This window comes from Pipra filicauda, unplaced genomic scaffold (genome assembly GCF_003945595.2).
Source record: "Pipra filicauda isolate LSUMZ 115617 unplaced genomic scaffold, ASM394559v2 scaffold1055_size34058_pilon, whole genome shotgun sequence".
Classification (NCBI taxonomy): domain Eukaryota; kingdom Metazoa; phylum Chordata; class Aves; order Passeriformes; family Pipridae; genus Pipra; species Pipra filicauda.
In genome coordinates, this window is record NW_024103491.1 from 14,967 (window position 1) to 34,058 (window position 19,092).

Here is a 19,092-nt window from a genome sequence, read left to right on the forward strand (position 1 = left end):
CATCTTTTCGGGGCTTCTTTTGGTAATCCTTGCCTATTTCCCTGCATCCTTATGGTGGATTTAGAAGGACTGCTGTGCAGGGTTGCTTTGGGGAGTGCAATCCTATCCCTGTGCTGAGCTGTGTGGGGAGCCAGGTGTCACGCTCCCTCTCATCAATAACCCACCATATGTCACTCTGCAGCAGGCTATGTCCGTATATGACATCTTATACTACATTCACCCTTCTTAAATTATTTTATGACCCTTGCTTTGATCTCCAGGGTACCCCTGATTTGGGAGAGTACAGAGCTGAAAACCTCTGGCCAGTGAACCATGCATTTCTCCCTTATGAGTTGCTTTCTTCTGACAAAAAATGGTGGCAAACCATAGCCATCAGTGAAAATCCCAATGCTGTTTTTCCGGGGTGATTAATATAGAAGCCAGCTCAATCTGGGCTTAGTTTACACTGTTGGCTATAATTAACCTTTTCTTTTTGGAAGTTAAGAGATGTAAACTTCTTCTTCATGAAATGGAAAGGCAAGGGGTATTTCAGAGGTTTTATGCCTTGCTTTAAAGCTGGTCCACATGGAAGGAGATAGAACAGGTATGTGGCCTTTTCAGCTTTTGTAGGATGCACAGAGAAGGGGCAAGAGATTTCCCTCCCTTCCACCACTGAGTGATGAGTATTTTCAATAGTGGCTTTAGTTAAAAAGGGTTGGGTCTTACAAGAAACATTTTTTCAGCCCCCTGCTGTGATCATTAGCAGCATTGAGGAAGATCAAGCCTGATAGCCTTCAAATGTTCAACTTACTAAAAGCTACCCCTCCTTTTCCTCAGTGCTCTCTCCTCCCTTGCCCCTAATAACACATTCCTGCTAAAAGCCATCCAGTCCCACCCTGAAATACAAGTGGTGCCGGTTCCACTCAGCCAACCTCCGCTGCACCTCGAGTGTGAGTGGACAGGGTCCCTGCCTTAATACATGGGATGTTTCATACTCCAGTAAATCCAGTTTAAACACTTGCTTTCCAAAGATCTTGGATCCAAAGGGCTTAGATAAAAAAAAAATCCTAAAGGAGATTTAATGCTTGATATACAAATGTGAAGATGCTAGAGCAATTCCAAATATATATTTAAGATATGAATAATTAAGTACCTGAAACCAGCAACAAATATGAGGAATGAAGGATGTGAATATGATGACTGAAATGAGTTTCCTTCAATTCCCAGACTCAGGACTGAGAAAAATGGGGAAGTCATCCCCAACCATCCTTAAACTCTCAACATTTTGGCCTAAAAGCAACAGTTGTAATAACAGAGAAATTTTTGTAAGAAATGAACCTCCTCACATAGAGCATGATCTGAAAATATCCTTATGCTATCCGCAGTGTTGGACAACTTGCCACCATCCTCCCCACCCCCGAGAGTGCCCATGGGATCGGAAGCTGAGGAGCATCCCGCATCCAGCAGGGCCGAGACAGGGTTGCTGCCACTCTCAAGAGCTCCAGCCAACCCCTTTGAATGCAGGTCCAGTGGCAGACTGGCTAGAAGGAAAATGGATTTTAATTTCACTTTTTTTCCCGTGTCATCTTTCACAGCAGAGCAGGGCCTTGGGGGGGAAGGTGCTGTCCCCAGAAGCACAGCAAACTTCCTCCTAACCCTGTTGTGAAACGCTCAGCAGAGGAACAGTTGAACACTTGAAAACTTCAAGACTTTAGAGACTTGAAATAAGCATCTAAATTGTTAGATTTTCACCAGTTGGGGGGGGTGGGGGGCAGAGGGAAGTTTGGTGTCATTTTAATTGCTTTTAATCAGGGTTAAATTTAAAACGAGTCTTTTCAACAACAGAGTAATAAACCCGGAGGAAGAAGGTTAAGAAAGGGTTTGATTTGTCACGGGGGAGGGGAGGTTTCGGTGGGGTTTCTTTAGCCACCGAAAGGCTGCAGCGTTACTCGGGCGGGAGGCGGAGGGAGGGGGACGTGTCCCTCTGCTCTGCCCTCGTGAGGCCTCGCCCGGAGGCTGCGCCCGGCTCTGACCCGGCACAAGCAGGATGTGCCCGCCGGGCCGGCACGAAGGGGCAAGGAAGCAGCGGGCACAAAGATGCTCAGAGGGCCAGAGCACCTCTCCTATGGAGCCAGGCTGGGAGAGCCGGGCATGTCCAGCCTGGACAGGAGCGGGCTCCGGGGGAGGCCTCACTGCGGCCCTCCAGTGGCTGAAGGGGCCTATAGGAAAGGCAGAGAGCGATTTCTTCGCATGGGCAGTCAGCGAGAGGAAAAGGGGGAACGATTTGAAACCAGAAGAGGGAAGATTTAGATTAGATGTTAGGAAGAGCTGTGAGGGTGTCGAGACACTGGAGCAGGCCGCCCAGAGAAGCTGTGGATGCCCCATCCCTGGAAGGCGCTATTCCAGGCCAGGCTAGATGGGGCCCTGAGCACCCTGGTCTAGTGGATGATGTCCCTATCCATGGCAGGGGAGTTAGAACCAGATGATCTTCAAGGTCCCTTCCAAGCCAAAGCATTCTGGGCCTCCACGAGGGTGCAAAGAGGTCACCGGCTACCGGACCATGGAATGTTACCAAACGGTTGCCATGCGGGCTTCCGCACGGAGGGGTCAGGAGCCCAACACTCCATCGACAGTTGGCAGTTGGCGGATACTCTGCTGGGAAGCAGGTGCAGAGCCTCTGTCTTCTCTGTCCCTGGTGGGAACAGAAGGCGATTTGCTGATAATTTTCAAGAAAAATTCTCAACTAACTGTACAGGTGAGTGTAGATGATCTTTGAAAATGTTTCGGATGCTGTGGGGCTGTTCTGGGCTTCAGGTCCAGCTGCAGGTGTCTGGGACTCAAGTACCGGACTCAAGTACCAGACTCATAGATTTCCCCTCTAGCTTTGGGCAGAAACTGGTGACTCGGGAAAGGGAATCTTAGAGTATGTGTGGGTATTTAAGAGAACAGGCATTCCAGATAGGTAATCTCCTCTCTTCTTTTCTGATAGGTTTGGAAGAACATCATTCTCTGATTCCTAGAAATCAGGACTTTGTAGCCTGTTCTACCTAAGGAATCTAAGGGATCGATTGCTGTAACTTCCCTGAAATTCCTTTTTTGGTGTTTGTCCCACTGACTTTTCCAGTGGTTTTAGATCACAAGACACCATGAGCACAGTAAGTACTTTACTACTCAGTGCAAATCTGATTTCTGAAACATATTTTCTGGGGTACTTCTAGAAAGGATTTCAAGAGTTTTTAGCAAGTGCACGGGAAGATAAGCCTGTTAAAACTTTATGTAACTTCATGTTCTGGGATACTGAAGGTTTTGAATCTCTTGGGGTGCTAGCAATAGCTCAGAAATGCTTACAGTGTGAGCAACACCCTGATAGAATTGTGAACTAGTCTTCTTATTTGCAAGCCACTGGGATAGGCTTTTTCCTGGTGAGGCAACTGGTAAGAGGTCAGGGGTGGTGTCTTTTCCTTGATGCAATGGGCTCGGGTAGGAATGACCCAGAGCACCATTCAATGTGTATTCCAGCCGTTGTGGAGTTGTTTTCTGTGTCCTCGTGTACTTTCACTGGTGTTGCAAAACTGAGGGCCCCGTTAATATTACTCCCCCACGAAATGCTAAGGCTTTGTTCTCTCTTAGAATCGGCGAAAGCGCCGTGGAGGAGCCATTAATTCCAGACAAGCTTCGAAACGAAGCAGGCTGCTGGCTTCTAGTGCAGGTGAAGCTTCAGCAGCAGAGCCAATAGACCTCGAAGAAAGTCGCGTGCTTTCTTTTGATCTTGGTAAGAACAGAAACTGCTTCTAGAGGTTTGACATACAGCTGAACATATGCTTTTGCCAGTTTCTAGGCCCTTTACTGGGGAGGAAGGGAAACATGGGATTTTAGGAAGTGCCACGTACGGCATCTCTAAACAACAAGCCTTCTCACAACCATTTGGGTTTGTGACTGAGCTGTGATACATTGTCCACTAAAATGAGAGAGATTCCATGCTCTCATGTGAAAGAGAATGAGAGAGAATTTCCACTAAAATGAGGGAGATGAGCTGTGTATCAAAGGTCCTCAAGTGCTGCTCAGACATCTGAATGAACTCTGATGAGCTGGCAGGTGCCACAGCTGCCACTACAGAGGGTGGCAAACTAAGTATGAGATCTCTGAAGCTGGAAGAAGATAAGGAAAAGCTAGCTGTGCCCCATCCCTCAGGGGAACATGTGCAGCATGGTACTGTAAAATTAGGATACCCTCTGTGATTCTGGTTCTGCTTTGGGTTTTGTTTTGGCTGTTTTTTCTGTCTGATAAACATTAGCCTATGTTAGATGAATCATCTGCTGGTGTGTACCTCCCGCAAGATATTGTTATCCAACAGGATTGTGTGAGAAGTTCAGCTGCTGTTCCTCTTGCACTGCCACCTGTGAAAAAACAGGGCTGGGAATGGTCTCTGTGGACTGTTGAGGGCAAAGCTGGAGTGAAATTTTGGCCACATTCCTGAAGAGAAGAGACCCAAGGCACAATTGAATCTACCTCAGCCTGTTCCACAGTGACAGCCCATTTCTCTTTTTCAGCTGTTGACGAAATCATAGATCTCACAGACGAATCTGCTGAGCCTGAAGTCATTGATCTAACTGGTGATGATTCTGTTGTGGTAAGTAATGAATGGCACACTTCTGTCCATCTTGCAGTCAAATGAGTTTTCTCGTGTGCTCCTGGGCCTATCTTGTGGCATCTAACTAGGTAGCCTGACCTCCAGGGTTGAAACACAGCTCTGATTTACCACTTTAGACAGAGTTACCAGTCAAATGCACCTCTGAACACATCAACACTTCCAAGTATCCCTTGTAGTGAAAAAGTAATTTAAAAGAGCCTGTTGCTCCAGAACTAGGGCACAACATTTACCAGTCATTGGTAATGTAACAGAAGGAGATGCAATTTAAAAGGGAAGTTATTCCAGAGATACTCATCATACAGGCCAGGGATTTAAAGAAAAAGAGAAGGAGAGGACAGGAAGACTTTGACTCCTCAAATATTAAGTGTTTACCTGCAACATCCATTTAAGGTACTCCTGGTCACTGAGGTGTTCATCTAATATGAAGTGTTTATGGCTATCAGTGCTGAATTTGCCTGTTTAGGGCAGAAAGAGGGAAAGAAACACCTCCAGCCTAAATCCAATTGGGGAAGTGAAAGAGGGGAGCAGGGAGGAGGGGCTACATGTGGTTCCTAAGCTGCCTCCATTTCGACCCCGTTGCAGCAGTGGGAGCAGAACCAGCAGCACCCAGTTGTTTCCAGTGCAGCAGATAATTCAGTTGTGCTACTGACAAGTGATGATGAAGAGGAACCAAGAGATAATGATGGGTATGTGACAGATGAAGTGTCTTTCTACAGTCTAATTTCTGACACAGGGTAGAAATAGGTTTTTGCCAAGGCTTTGAGTTCTGCTTGATTCTGTGTGAAAAATTCAGACCTGGAATATAGTGGCCTGTCTGTTTTTAAAAGCCCATCCAAAAAACCAGTAAAATCCAGCAGAAAGCTTTTTTATCTCATTAAGGAATTAAGGAATGGATCTTACACTGTGGCTTGAGACACACTGAAATGCTTGAAGTACATAAAAGCTCTTGAAATGATTGTGTTGCTGGGCTGGGATGTTGCTAGATCAGAATAAGGGATGTTTTAATTTCTGACACTTTCTGTGTTGGTAACCCTCCATGCACAGTGAAATTAATGGCTGCATTTTCTTTCAAGTTCTCCTCTCTCTAGCACACGGCCAGCAGTTACTGTTACCTCTCCAATTTGGATAGAGGAGAACTCACAGGTATGGATCCACCTGTTGTTATCCTTTCAGCTTTATGGGAGGGCAAAGAGGACAGAGGGGGATCTGCACAGCTCAGCTGGCTGATGTGGGATGCTACGGGCAGCTGGCTTGAAGCACAGCCCTTGCTTTGAAGCTCCAAGTAGCACATCCCTCCAAGTCACTTCTCAGGGGTGCCTGTAGAGGGGGATCCCTCGCCAAGATGGCACTGGAAGATCTGTGGGTTCCCGATAATTCTAGCAGTAATGGACTGAATGCAGACATCTGAGTCCTATTTGCCTGGCACCAACACAGCAGCCAGGCTTGAATTCTTTACTCCAACCCCTCTTGTGGCTTCCTTTCTTCAGCAGCTGTTCATGTCATACGAGTAGTTACGGATATCACCCTTGAATTTGACTGGTTAGGGCAGAAAGAGGGACAGAAACACCCCCAGCCTAAATCCAATTGGGGAACTGAAAGAGGGGAGCAGGGAGGAGGGGCTACAGGTAGTTCTAAGCTGCCTCCATTTCGACCCCGTTGCAGCAGTGGGAGCAGAACCAGCAGCACCCAGCTGGAAACCCAGTTGTTTCCAGTGCAGCAGATAATTCAGTTGTGCTACTGACAAGTGATGATGAAGAGGAACCAAGAGATAATGATGGGTATGTGACAGATGAAGTGTCTTTCTACAGTCTAATTTCTGACATAGGGTTGAAAGAGGTTGTTGCCCACAAAATCTGCTGCAAAATGCAGCAGAAACCTTTCTTCTCTGTTCGTGAAGTCATTAACAAATGGATCTTACACTGTGGCTTGGGACACACTGAAATGCTTGAAGTACATAAAAGCTCTTGAAATGGTTGTGTTGCTGGGCTGGGATGTTGCTAGATCAGAGAAGGGGATGTTTTAATTTCTGACACTTTCTGTGTTGGTAACCCTCCATGCACTGTGAAATTAATGGCTGTGTGTTCTTTCTGGTCCTTTTCTTCTAGCACACGGCCAGCAGCTCCTGTTACCTCTCCAACTTGGATAGAGGAGAACTCACAGGTATGGATCCACCTGTTGTTATCCTTTCAGCTTTATGGGAGGGCAAAGAGGACAGAGGGGGATCTGCACAGCTCAGCTGGCTGATGTGGGATGCTACAGGCAGCTGGCTTGAGCACAGACCTTGCTTTGGAGCTCCAACTAGCACGTCCCAGCAGGGACAGACCAGGGATCGATTGCTGTAACTTCCCTGAAATTCCTTTTTTGGTGTTTGTCCCACTGACTTTTCCAGTGGTTTTAGATCACAAGACACCATGAACACAGTAAGTACTTTACTACTCAGTGCAAATCTGATTTCTGAAACATATTTTCTGGGGTACTTCTAGAAAGGATTTCAAGAGTTTTTAGCAAGTGCACGGGAAGATAAGCCTGTTAAAACTTTATGTAACTTCATGTTCTGGGATACTGAAGGTTTTGAATCTCTTGGGGTGCTAGCAATAGCTCAGAAATGCTTACAGTGTGAGCAACACCCTGATAGAATTGTGAACTAGTCTTCTTATTTGCAAGCCACTGGGATAGGCTTTTTCCTGGTGAGGCAACTGGTAAGAGGTCAGGGGTGATGTCTTTTCCTTGATGCAATGGGCTCGGGTAGGAATGACCCAGAGCACCATTCAATGTGTATTCCAGCCGTTGTGGAGTTGTTTTCTGTGTCCTCGTGTACTTTCACTGGTGTTGCAAAACTGAGGGCCCCGTTAATATTACTCCCACACGAAATGCTAAGGCTTTGTTCTCTCTTAGAATCGGCGAAAGCGCCGTGGAGGAGCCGTTAATTCCAGACAAGCTTCGAAACGAAGCAGGCTGCTGGCTTCTAGTGCAGGTGAAGCTTCAGCAGCAGAGCCAATAGACCTCGAAGAAAGTCGCGTGCTTTCTTTTGATCTTGGTAAGAACAGAAACTGCTTCTAGAGGTTTGACATACAGCTGAACATATGCTTTTGCCAGTTTCTAGGCCCTTTACTGGGGAGGAAGGGAAACATGGGATTTTAGGAAGTGCCACGTACGGCATCTCTAAACAACAAGCCTTCTCACAACCATTTGGGTTTGTGACTGAGCTGTGATACATTGTCCACTAAAATGAGAGAGATTCCATGCTCTCATGTGAAAGAGAATGAGAGAGAATTTCCACTAAAATGAGGGAGATGAGCTGTGTATCAAAGGTCCTCAAGTGCTGCTCAGACATCTGAATGAACTCTGATGAGCTGGCAGGTGCCACAGCTGCCACTACAGAGGGTGGCAAACTAAGTATGAGATCTCTGAAGCTGGAAGAAGATAAGGAAAAGCTAGCTGTGCCCCATCCCTCAGGGGAACATGTGCAGCATGGTACTGTAAAATTAGGATACCCTCTGTGATTCTGGTTCTGCTTTGGGTTTTGTTTTGGCTGTTTTTTCTGTCTGATAAACATTAGCCTATGTTAGATGAATCATCTGCTGGTGTGTACCTCCCGCAAGATATTGTTATCCAACAGGATTGTGTGAGAAGTTCAGCTGCTGTTCCTCTTGCACTGCCACCTGTGAAAAAACAGGGCTGGGAATGGTCTCTGTGGACTGTTGAGGGCAAAGCTGGAGTGAAATTTTGGCCACATTCCTGAAGAGAAGAGACCCAAGGCACAATTGAATCTACCTCAGCCTGTTCCACAGTGACAGCCCATTTCTCTTTTTCAGCTGTTGACGAAATCATAGATCTCACAGACGAATCTGCTGAGCCTGAAGTCATTGATCTAACTGGTGATGATTCTGTTGTGGTAAGTAATGAATGGCACACTTCTGTCCATCTTGCAGTCAAATGAGTTTTCTCGTGTGCTCCTGGGCCTATCTTCTGGCATCTAACTAGGTAGCCTGACCTCCAGGGTTGAAACACAGCTCTGATTTACCACTTTAGACAGAGTTACCAGTCAAATGCACCTCTGAACACATCAACACTTCCAAGTATCCCTTGTAGTGAAAAAGTAATTTAAAAGAGCCTGTTGCTCCAGAACTAGGGCACAACATTTACCAGTCATTGGTAATGTAACAGAAGGAGATGCAATTTAAAAGGGAAGTTGTTCCAGAGATACTCATCATACAGGCCAGGGATTTAAAGAAAAAGAGAAGGAGAGGACAGGAAGACTTTGACTCCTCAAATATTAAGTGTTTACCTGCAACATCCATTTAAGGTACTCCTGGTCACTGAGGTGTTCATCTAATATGAAGTGTTTATGGCTATCACTGCTGAATTTGCCTGTTTAGGGCAGAAAGAGGGAAAGAAACACCTCCAGCCTAAATCCAATTGGGGAAGTGAAAGAGGGGAGCAGGGAGGAGGGGCTACATGTGGTTCCTAAGCTGCCTCCATTTCGACCCCGTTGCAGCAGTGGGAGCAGAACCAGCAGCACCCAGTTGTTTCCAGTGCAGCAGATAATTCAGTTGTGCTACTGACAAGTGATGATGAAGAGGAACCAAGAGATAATGATGGGTATGTGACAGATGAAGTGTCTTTCTACAGTCTAATTTCTGACACAGGGTAGAAATAGGTTTTTGCCAAGGCTTTGAGTTCTGCTTGATTCTGTGTGAAAAATTCAGACCTGGAATATAGTGGCCTGTCTGTTTTTAAAAGCCCATCCAAAAAACCAGTAAAATCCAGCAGAAAGCTTTTTTATCTCATTAAGGAATTAAGGAATGGATCTTACACTGTGGCTTGAGACACACTGAAATGCTTGAAGTACATAAAAGCTCTTGAAATGATTGTGTTGCTGGGCTGGGATGTTGCTAGATCAGAATAAGGGATGTTTTAATTTCTGACACTTTCTGTGTTGGTAACCCTCCATGCACTGTGAAATTAATGGCTGCATTTTCTTTCAAGTTCTCTTCTCTCTAACACACGGCCAGCAGTTACTGTTACCTCTCCAATTTGGGTAGATGACTACTCAGAGGTAAGGATCCACCTGTTGTTATCCTTTCAGCTTTATGGGAGGGCAAAGAGGACAGAGGGGGATCTGCACAGCTCAGCTGGCTGATGTGGGATGCTACGGGCAGCTGGCTTGAGCACAGACCTTGCTTTGGAGCTCCAACTAGCACGTCCCTCCAAGTCACTTCTCAGGGGTGTACACACAGGGAGGAACCCTTGCCAAGATGGCACATCTGTGGGTTCCTTATTATTCTGGCAGATACTGACTGATTGCAGATACTCCAAGTCCTATTAGCCTGGTGCCAGTGCAGCATCAAAGCTGAATTCTTTACTCCAAACCCCTATTGTGGTTTCCTTTCTTCAGCAGCCGTTCATCTAACATGGATTGTTTATGGCTATCACTGCTGAATTTGCCTCTTTGGGGCAGAAAAAGGAAAAGATTTGGCTGCAGCCTACATCCAATTAGGGATCTGAAAGAGGGGAGCAGGGTGGAGGGGCTTCACATGGTTCCTAAACTGCCTTTGTTTGTACCTCGTTCCATCAGTGGGAGCAGAACCAGGAGCACCCACTTGTTTCCAGTGCAGCAAACAATTCAGTTGTGCCACTGGTGAATGATGATGAAGAGGAACCAAGAGATAATGATGGGTATGTGACAGATAAAGTAACTTTCTAAAAGTCCAATTTCTGACATAGGGTGGAAAGAGGTTTTTGCCAAGGCTTTGAGTTCTGCTTGATTCTGTGCAAAACTCCAGACCTGGGATGTAGTGGCCTGTCTGGAAGAGAACTAACTAAAAAACCCCAAAAAATCCAGTAAACCCCAGAAGAAATCTTTCTTCTCTCTTCATGAAGTCATTAACAGATGGATCTTACACTGTGGCTTGAGATACACTGAAATGCTTGAGTACATACAAGTTCTTGGAATGATTGTGTTGCTGGGCTGGGATGTAGCTAGATCAGAATAAGGGATGTTTTGGTTTCTGACAATTTGTGTATCACTAACCCCTGATGAGTGGTGCAATTAACAGCTGAATTTTTTTCTTGCTCTCTTCACTCTACCACAAGACCCAGTGCTACCCTTACAAATGTGCTGTACCAGGATTGCTTCCTAGGGGTAAGAATCCACATGTTGCCACCTTTTCATTTTCTGTGGGAGGGGGAATGGAGCAGGGGAGGAGCTGCATAACTCATTTGGCTAAGATGGGATGCTAGAGGCAGCTGGCTTGAAGCACAGCCCTTGCTTTGAAGCTCCAAGTAGCACATCCCTACAAGTCACTTCTCAGGGGTGCCTGTAGAGGGGGATCCCTCGCCAAGATGGCACTGGAAGATCTGTGGGTTCCCGATAATTCTAGCAGTAATGGACTGAATGCAGACATCTGAGTCCTATTTGCCTGGCACCAACACAGCAGCCAGGCTTGAATTCTTTACTCCAACCCCTCTTGTGGCTTCCTTTCTTCAGCAGCTGTTCATGTCATACGAGTAGTTACGGATATCACCCTTGAATTTGACTGGTTAGGGCAGAAAGAGGGACAGAAACACCTCCAGCCTAAATCCAATTGGGGAAGTGAAAGAGGGGAGCAGGGAGGAGGGGCTACAGGTAGTTCTAAGCTGCCTCCATTTCGACCCCGTTGCAGCAGTGGGAGCAGAACCAGCAGCACCCAGCTGGAAACCCAGTTGTTTCCAGTGCAGCAGATAATTCAGTTGTGCTACTGACAAGTGATGATGAAGAGGAACCAAGAGATAATGATGGGTATGTGACAGATGAAGTGTCTTTGTACAGTCTAATTTCTGACATAGGGTTGAAAGAGGTTGTTGCCCACAAAATCTGCTGCAAAATGCAGCAGAAACCTTTCTTCTCTGTTCGTGAAGTCATTAACAAATGGATCTTACACTGTGGCTTGAGACACACTGAAATGCTTGAAGTACATAAAAGCTCTTGAAATGGTTGTGTTGCTGGGCTGGGATGTTGCTAGATCAGAGAAGGGGATGTTTTAATTTCTGACACTTTCTGTGTTGGTAACCCTCCATGCACAGTGAAATTAATGGCTGTGTGTTCTTTCTGGTCCTTTTCTTCTAGCACACGGCCAGCAGCTCCTGTTACCTCTCCAGTTCAGATAGAGGAGAACTCACAGGTATGGATCCACCTGTTGTTATCCTTTCAGCTTTATGGGAGGGCAAAGAGGACAGAGGGGGATCTGCACAGCTCAGCTGGCTGATGTGGGATGCTACGGGCAGCTGGCTTGAGCACAGACCTTGCTTTGGAGCTCCAACTAGCACGTCCCTCCAAGTCACTTCTCAGGGGTGTACACACAGGGAGGAACCCTTGCCAAGATGGCACATCTGTGGGTTCCTTGTTATTCTGGCAGATACTGACTGATTGCAGATACTCCAAGTCCTATTAGCCTGGTGCCAGTGCAGCATCAAAGCTGAATTCTTTACTCCAAACCCCTATTGTGGTTTCCTTTCTTCAGCAGCCGTTCATCTAACATGGATTGTTTATGGCTATCACTGCTGAATTTGCCTCTTTGGGGCAGAAAAAGGAAAAGATTTGGCTGCAGCCTACATCCAATTAGGGATCTGAAAGAGGGGAGCAGGGTGGAGGGGCTTCACATGGTTCCTAAACTGCCTTTGTTTGTACCTCGTTCCATCAGTGGGAGCAGAACCAGGAGCACCCACTTGTTTCCAGTGCAGCAGACAATTCAGTTGTGCCACTGGTGAATGATGATGAAGAGGAACCAAGAGATAATGATGGGTATGTGACAGATAAAGTAACTTTCTAAAAGTCCAATTTCTGACATAGGGTGGAAAGAGGTTTTTGCCAAGGCTTTGAGTTCTGCTTGATTCTGTGCAAAACTCCAGACCTGGGATGTAGTGGCCTGTCTGGAAGAGAACTAACTAAAAAACCCCAAAAAATCCAGTAAACCCCAGAAGAAATCTTTCTTCTCTCTTCATGAAGTCATTAACAGATGGATCTTACACTGTGGCTTGAGATACACTGAAATGCTTGCAGTACATACAAGTTCTTGGAATGATTGTGTTGCTGGGCTGGGATGTAGCTAGATCAGAATAAGGGATGTTTTGGTTTCTGACAATTTGTGTATCACTAACCCCTGATGAGTGGTGCAATTAACAGCTGAATTTTTTTCTTGCTCTCTTCACTCTACCACAAGACCCAGTGCTACCCTTACAAATGTGCTGTACCAGGATTGCTTCCTAGGGGTAAGAATCCACATGTTGCCACCTTTTCATTTTCTGTGGGAGGGGGAATGGAGCAGGGGAGGAGCTGCATAACTCATTTGGCTAAGATGGGATGCTAGAGGCAGCTGGCTTGAAGCACAGCCCTTGCTTTGAAGCTCCAAGTAGCACATCCCTACAAGTCACTTCTCAGGGGTGCCTGTAGAGGGGGATCCCTCGCCAAGATGGCACTGGAAGATCTGTGGGTTCCCGATAATTCTAGCAGTAATGGACTGAATGCAGACATCTGAGTCCTATTTGCCTGGCACCAACACAGCAGCCAGGCTTGAATTCTTTACTCCAACCCCTCTTGTGGCTTCCTTTCTTCAGCAGCTGTTCATGTCATACGAGTAGTTACGGATATCACCCTTGAATTTGACTGGTTAGGGCAGAAAGAGGGACAGAAACACCTCCAGCCTAAATCCAATTGGGGAAGTGAAAGAGGGGAGCAGGGAGGAGGGGCTACAGGTAGTTCTAAGCTGCCTCCATTTCGACCCCGTTGCAGCAGTGGGAGCAGAACCAGCAGCACCCAGCTGGAAACCCAGTTGTTTCCAGTGCAGCAGATAATTCAGTTGTGCTACTGACAAGTGATGATGAAGAGGAACCAAGAGATAATGATGGGTATGTGACAGATGAAGTGTCTTTCTACAGTCTAATTTCTGACATAGGGTTGAAAGAGGTTGTTGCCCACAAAATCTGCTGCAAAATGCAGCAGAAACCTTTCTTCTCTGTTCGTGAAGTCATTAACAAATGGATCTTACACTGTGGCTTGGGACACACTGAAATGCTTGAAGTACATAAAAGCTCTTGAAATGGTTGTGTTGCTGGGCTGGGATGTTGCTAGATCAGAGAAGGGGATGTTTTAATTTCTGACACTTTCTGTGTTGGTAACCCTCCATGCACTGTGAAATTAATGGCTGGGTGTTCTTTCTGGTTCTTTTCTTCTAGCACACGGCCAGCAGCTCCTGTTACCTCTCCAACTTGGATAGATGACTACTCAGAGGTAAGGATCCACCTGTTGTTATCCTTTCAGCTTTATGGGAGGGCAAAGAGGACAGAGGGGGATCTGCACAGCTCAGCTGGCTGATGTGGGATGCTACGGGCAGCTGGCTTGAGCACAGACCTTGCTTTGGAGCTCCAACTAGCACGTCCCTCCAAGTCACTTCTCAGGGGTGTACACACAGGGAGGAACCCTTGCCAAGATGGCACTGGCAGATCAGTGGGTTCCTTATTATTCTGGCAGATACTGACTGATTGCAGATACTCCAAGTCCTATTAGCCTGGTGCCAGTGCAGCATCAAAGTTGAATTCTTTACTCCAAACCCCTGTTGTGGTTTCCTTTTTTCAGCAGCCGTTCATCTAACATGGATTGTTTATGGCTATCACTGCTGAATTTTCCCATTTGGGAGAGAAAGAGGGAAAGTTACACCTCTGGGTCAAATCCAATTAGAGATCTGAAACAGAGGAAGTGGTAGAAGGGTGTTCAGATGTTATTAAGCTGTCTCTGTTTTTACCCCGTTCCATCAGTGGGAGCAGAACTAGCAGCACCCTCTTGCTTGTTTTCAGGACAACAGCTGACTGACTATTACTTTGAATGTCCTTAACCAAAATAAGAAGTCTATAGCCTACCATTCTTTGCCTGTTGTGTCGTAACTGCTTCACTGAGCTGGTGTTAGTATGGAACACCAGGCATGCACACCAGATTCTAATTGTATTTTCTTTTCTCTCCCTTCCCATATGCATTGGTGAAGCTTCTTGAAGGTGAGTTGACTTTTTCCAGTTGCTAATGGAATTGTCCGAAATGTAATCCTTAGTTTTTATTTGTCTTTTCCAACAGTCTCTAGTACCAGGGATTGAAACTGCATTTAGCAGAAGGCAAAGGACAGTGCTAAAGCCTCTGGCTAATGTCTTAGAGAATGGATCCCATCTGTGTCTGCTAGCTGCTATCAGACACAGTGGAATATCCCTGCAACAGAAGTTGTAGCTGAATACTCTTGCAGGAAAGAACTTTAATTTGGTGACATTTTCTGTAATTTTAATTGATTAGTGCTGGATTATTGTTACATGGACACTGGAGTTGCAGAGACCATTGTTGCATGCGGTTTCTGAGAATTCAAAAGTGAACAGCAGGTCTTGATCCTTCAGATGTTAGACTAGGCCACTCAAAATTGATCTCCTTTGAACTTGGGTGATAAAACTCCATTTTCAAGTTACCTTAACTGAGGAGGGAGATGATGGCAATTTCTAGGGAGACACTGCTTCAAGTGTTTTTATAATTTCCAAGGACTGTTCTCAATAAGACTCGTTTGATAGAAAGTGCCTTTGAGTGGGGAGGTTTCATTTAACACAGACAAAAAGAGGGCAACAGTTTAGCATCATACAGCAACAAGGAAGCACAGCAGCTCCAGAATGTACAGTTTTAGATTTAAGCATTTATTCCATCCCTTCTGAAACTTTTGGAACAAAGCACTCTGTGTTTTGCCAAGCCTTTTTCTTGTGTATGTGCTACGTCACCATGCTCCTTGGGAACTTGACTGCAGTCCTCTCTCCCCTATCACACAGCAATTGTTGCCATTCCTTACCATAGGATCACAGCAGACCGTATTAGTAAGAATAGTGTGAGAGACCTTCCCTTTATAGGGCATATTTATTCACAGGTAGTGTATCTCAGCGGACACTGAGAATCTCTCAGGTCACGTTTTAACTGTTTGTAGGCTGATTATAGCAAATGTTTTGTTTCTGTAGCAGAATAGTCTCAATGTGTGGAAGGGTTCAGCCTTAATATTTAGGAAACTACTTGGTTTGAGATTGCTTGTAACCCAGCTGAATAGTGTCCAATTCAAATAGGACCCATTACAAACTATTTACAATAACGTGTTTGAAGGATAGTTCCAGGGAAAAGGAGAGAGTAAATGATAGATCTGACTTACCAAAATTAACTTTCAGGGTATGAACAACAAAGGAGAAATCTTACACCAAGAAGCCAGCAACTGTTGGACAGCCCTGTACTGCGCAGTTATGATGAATATGAAACAGCAGATGATGTGACTGACGTAGAGTCTGAAGTGACTGACGTAGAATCTGAAGTGACTGACGTAGAATCTGAAGTGACTGATGTAGAATCTGAAGTGACTGACGTAGAATCTGAAGTGACTGATGTAGAATCTGAAGTGACTGACGTAGAATCTGAAGTGACTGATGTAGAATCTGAAGTGACTGACGTAGAATCTGAAGTGACTGACGTAGAGTCTGAAGTGACTGACGTAGAATCTGAAGTGATTGACATAGAGTATGGAGCGGCTGACATGGAGTATGGAGCAGCTGACATACAGTATGAAGCAGCTTATGTAGAGCCTGAAGTACGGAGATCACTGGACGAGGAACTGGCAATTTCAGAGTACGTACGCCCCGTGACCTACCAAAGAGTGATTTTTGCTTCTTTGAAGGCTTCACTTTACTTGTTTCCCTGCTATTACTTCAAATCCTAGAGCAGGGTGGCTGACTTCATCTTTCTCCCAGTGAAAACCAAGACACTGTTTCCTTTAGGACAGGGAGATCTGAACTCTTCCTTACATGCAGCAAACTGAGAGAGTTAAAGACATACAGGGTTCTTCAAAAGAAATGCATCGTGGCTACTCAGTGCAGTCAGATGATTATGTGACATTTTATATATGAGTAACCCTCGATGCCCAGTGGTATTAATGGCTGCTCTTTCTGGGTCTGTTCTCTCTAGGGAATGGCAACGAGCTGTAAGGTGCCCGATCTGCATGGATTTTTTTTCACAGGTAAGGATCCACATGTTGTCATCCTTTCAGCTTTGTGGGAGGGGTAACAGGGCAGAGGGGGAGCTGTGCAACTCAGCTGACTAATGTGGGTGCTATGGGCAGCTGGCTTGAAGCACAGACCTTGCTGTGAAGTTCCACAAGTCACTTCTCGGTGGTGCACATAGAGGGAGAAACCCTTGCCAAGATGGCCCTGGCAGATCTGGGGGTTCCTTATTCTAGTAATGGACTGATCCCAGATATTCCAAGTCCTATTTTCCTGGTGCCAGTAGAGCAGCAAACTCGAATCCTTTCCTCCCAACACATGTTGTGGTTTCCTTTCTTCCAGATTATACGAAGTGTCCGACAGGTTGTGTCAACCCAGTGTGGCCATCTCTTCTGCAGTCGGTGCATCGCTGTTGCCCTTGAGAATTCCAGGGCTTGCCCAACCTGCAGAACAGAACTCCCTCCCAGAGACTATCATCCCGTTTATTTCTGAGTACTTCTGTTTCTCAGGACAGAAGTATCCCCCCCAATCAGATGAATTTTTGGGGGTAGGTGGTGGAAAGACTTTTTTCTTCATGTACATAGTTCTTGTTGTATACAGTTCCATTTTTCCTGAGTTTAATTATAAATAAACTATTAATTTATTTAAATATAGTCAAGTCTGTCTGCTTATCTATGTTGGACTCTGCTGGTAGACAGAGACTTCTTTTAACAGGTGGAAATAAACTTCTTGGTTTGATCAGTCAGAAGCACTCGTTCTTTTCATCACCCTGTACTTTTTGATTTTGGGGGAAAAATGCTAAAGGCATAAGCTTTGTAGTTCTTGGGGCAGTGTGTGTTGTATGGTAAAAGGAAATGGGCAGTGCTTGGCGTGTGAGGGCTTCTGTTTCTCAGGAAAGACTCAGCTGAATGTTTTGGTGAAAATGTCCTGATTTCAGTACTTTGAGGATTGAAAGAGCAGCAGGTTGTGCACACGTCCAAAGAAAAATATTTTCTTTGAGAATATAGCTGTGTAAGCTGCTGTGTTCAACATTTAGCCTGCAAAATACGTCTTTACCTGTGAGGTAAAGACAAAAAGCAACCGCTGGGGAGCGCATCACCACCATGATCACTACCCTCACTACCATCATCACCACCATCATTTACCTTTCCCACTCTAAAAGGGAATTGTCTGCAGAACAAGGAGCCAGCAGCAGCTCCTAGACCCTGGCTGCTGACGTGGTCTGGCAGCGTGTCCCCATCAGTGACAGGGAGATACAGTGGACATCGCCAGCCAGTGCTGACGGCATGTACCTGTCCAGATTTTGGGAGAAAGCGTCCTGCTGAGCACACAAGTTGTTTCTCTAACTGCCTGCAGGCCTAAGCAAGACCTACACTTCCCAAGCTCTGCTTTCAGTGCTTGCAAACATCTCCATCTGCCAGCTGGCCGTGGTACTTCACAGCTCAGGGGCTGTCGCTGCTGAAACATCCTACCCTGCATGTGAGTCTTCCACAAGGGCTCATCCTGCATTTCCCCTTGAAAAATTCAATTTCATCAGTGGAGTTTTCAGATCCTGCGGATGGAAACCTCAGGGAAAAATAAACTGTCACGGACTTCAGGTGCCATTACCTACCCAACCACCACTGGATGTGGCACACTAAGGGTTGACTTAAGGGCATTTGCAATCAGAATGCCAAATTCCCTGCTGCTTGGAGAGGAAAGAAAAAATAAAGACAGTTGCATTGTTACACTGACATTTCTGGTCTATTTGGATTAAAAGATAAAAGTTTGCTGCAAGTTGTCATATCTGAAAAGCACTGCTTCCTTCTGTAAAGGAACTTTTTAATAGGTATTTTAGGATAGGAATTCTTTAGTCCTCTATTGCATTTTATGGATTTTACAGGTTGCATATTTGGAAAGATGTACTTTTACTTCTTCCAACAAATCTCACACAAGTTCAATTCAAACCTCTGCTTTGATTGTTGTTTGCTTGTTTTACACCTGCTCCATCAGCAGCCAACGGGCCTTTGCCAAACCTGTTAAACCAAACGTAAAGCTGATATGAGCAGGAGTCACCTACACAGGTGGGGGCTGGCAACCAAGACAGAACATGTGTCCAGGCTGAGAAATTGCATATATTACCTTCTCAGTAACCATCCTGTTTTCACAAGATAGCAAAAAAAATTTTCCTTTTCAAGTGAAAGTCCAGCCAACAGTCTAGAAAAAAAAAACCAAACAGAAAGCAAACAAACAAACAACCCTCCCCAAACCAAACCAGACCAAAAAAATAACCCAAAACCACACCCATGAGACAGCTGTGGTGTGAAATACAGGTTAAGAGCCACTCCACAGAGCATTTCCCCAGGTGAAATGACAGAAGGAAAAAGCCCCCCAAAGCCCCACCAAGAATCAGTGGGTTGGAGTCAAGACACCAAACTGCCTTAAGAAAG

The 19,092-nt window shown here is 45.6% G+C and overlaps 1 protein-coding gene across 9 annotated transcripts; it reads left to right on the plus strand.

Moving 5' to 3' along the window:
• Positions 1–1,897: 1,897 nt before the first annotated feature.
• On the plus strand, positions 1,898–17,193 carry LOC113995619. 9 transcript variants are annotated; one of them, XM_039379558.1, is made up of 24 exons: positions 1,903–2,734; positions 2,969–3,134; positions 3,610–3,751; positions 4,530–4,609; positions 5,213–5,316; positions 5,704–5,773; positions 6,293–6,408; positions 6,736–6,790; positions 7,526–7,667; positions 8,446–8,525; positions 9,129–9,232; positions 9,620–9,689; positions 10,209–10,309; positions 10,727–10,775; positions 11,296–11,411; positions 11,739–11,793; positions 12,313–12,413; positions 12,832–12,880; positions 13,401–13,516; positions 13,844–13,898; positions 14,647–14,656; positions 15,842–16,292; positions 16,629–16,680; positions 17,006–17,193. In XM_039379558.1, the coding sequence occupies exons 2-24, from the start codon at positions 3,126–3,128 to the stop codon at positions 17,153–17,155; spliced, it is 2,277 nt and encodes a 758-aa protein (XP_039235492.1). In that variant the 5' UTR covers positions 1,903–2,734; positions 2,969–3,125; the 3' UTR covers positions 17,156–17,193. The 9 variants fall into 9 exon arrangements, with proteins under 9 accessions (XP_039235517.1, XP_039235522.1, XP_039235497.1 ...); XM_039379591.1 differs by lacking the exon at positions 15,842–16,292 and having other exon boundaries at positions 1,904–2,734; positions 17,006–17,086; XM_039379563.1 differs by lacking the exons at positions 12,313–12,413; positions 12,832–12,880 and having other exon boundaries at positions 1,901–2,734.
• The last annotated feature ends 1,899 nt before the right edge of the window (positions 17,194–19,092 follow it).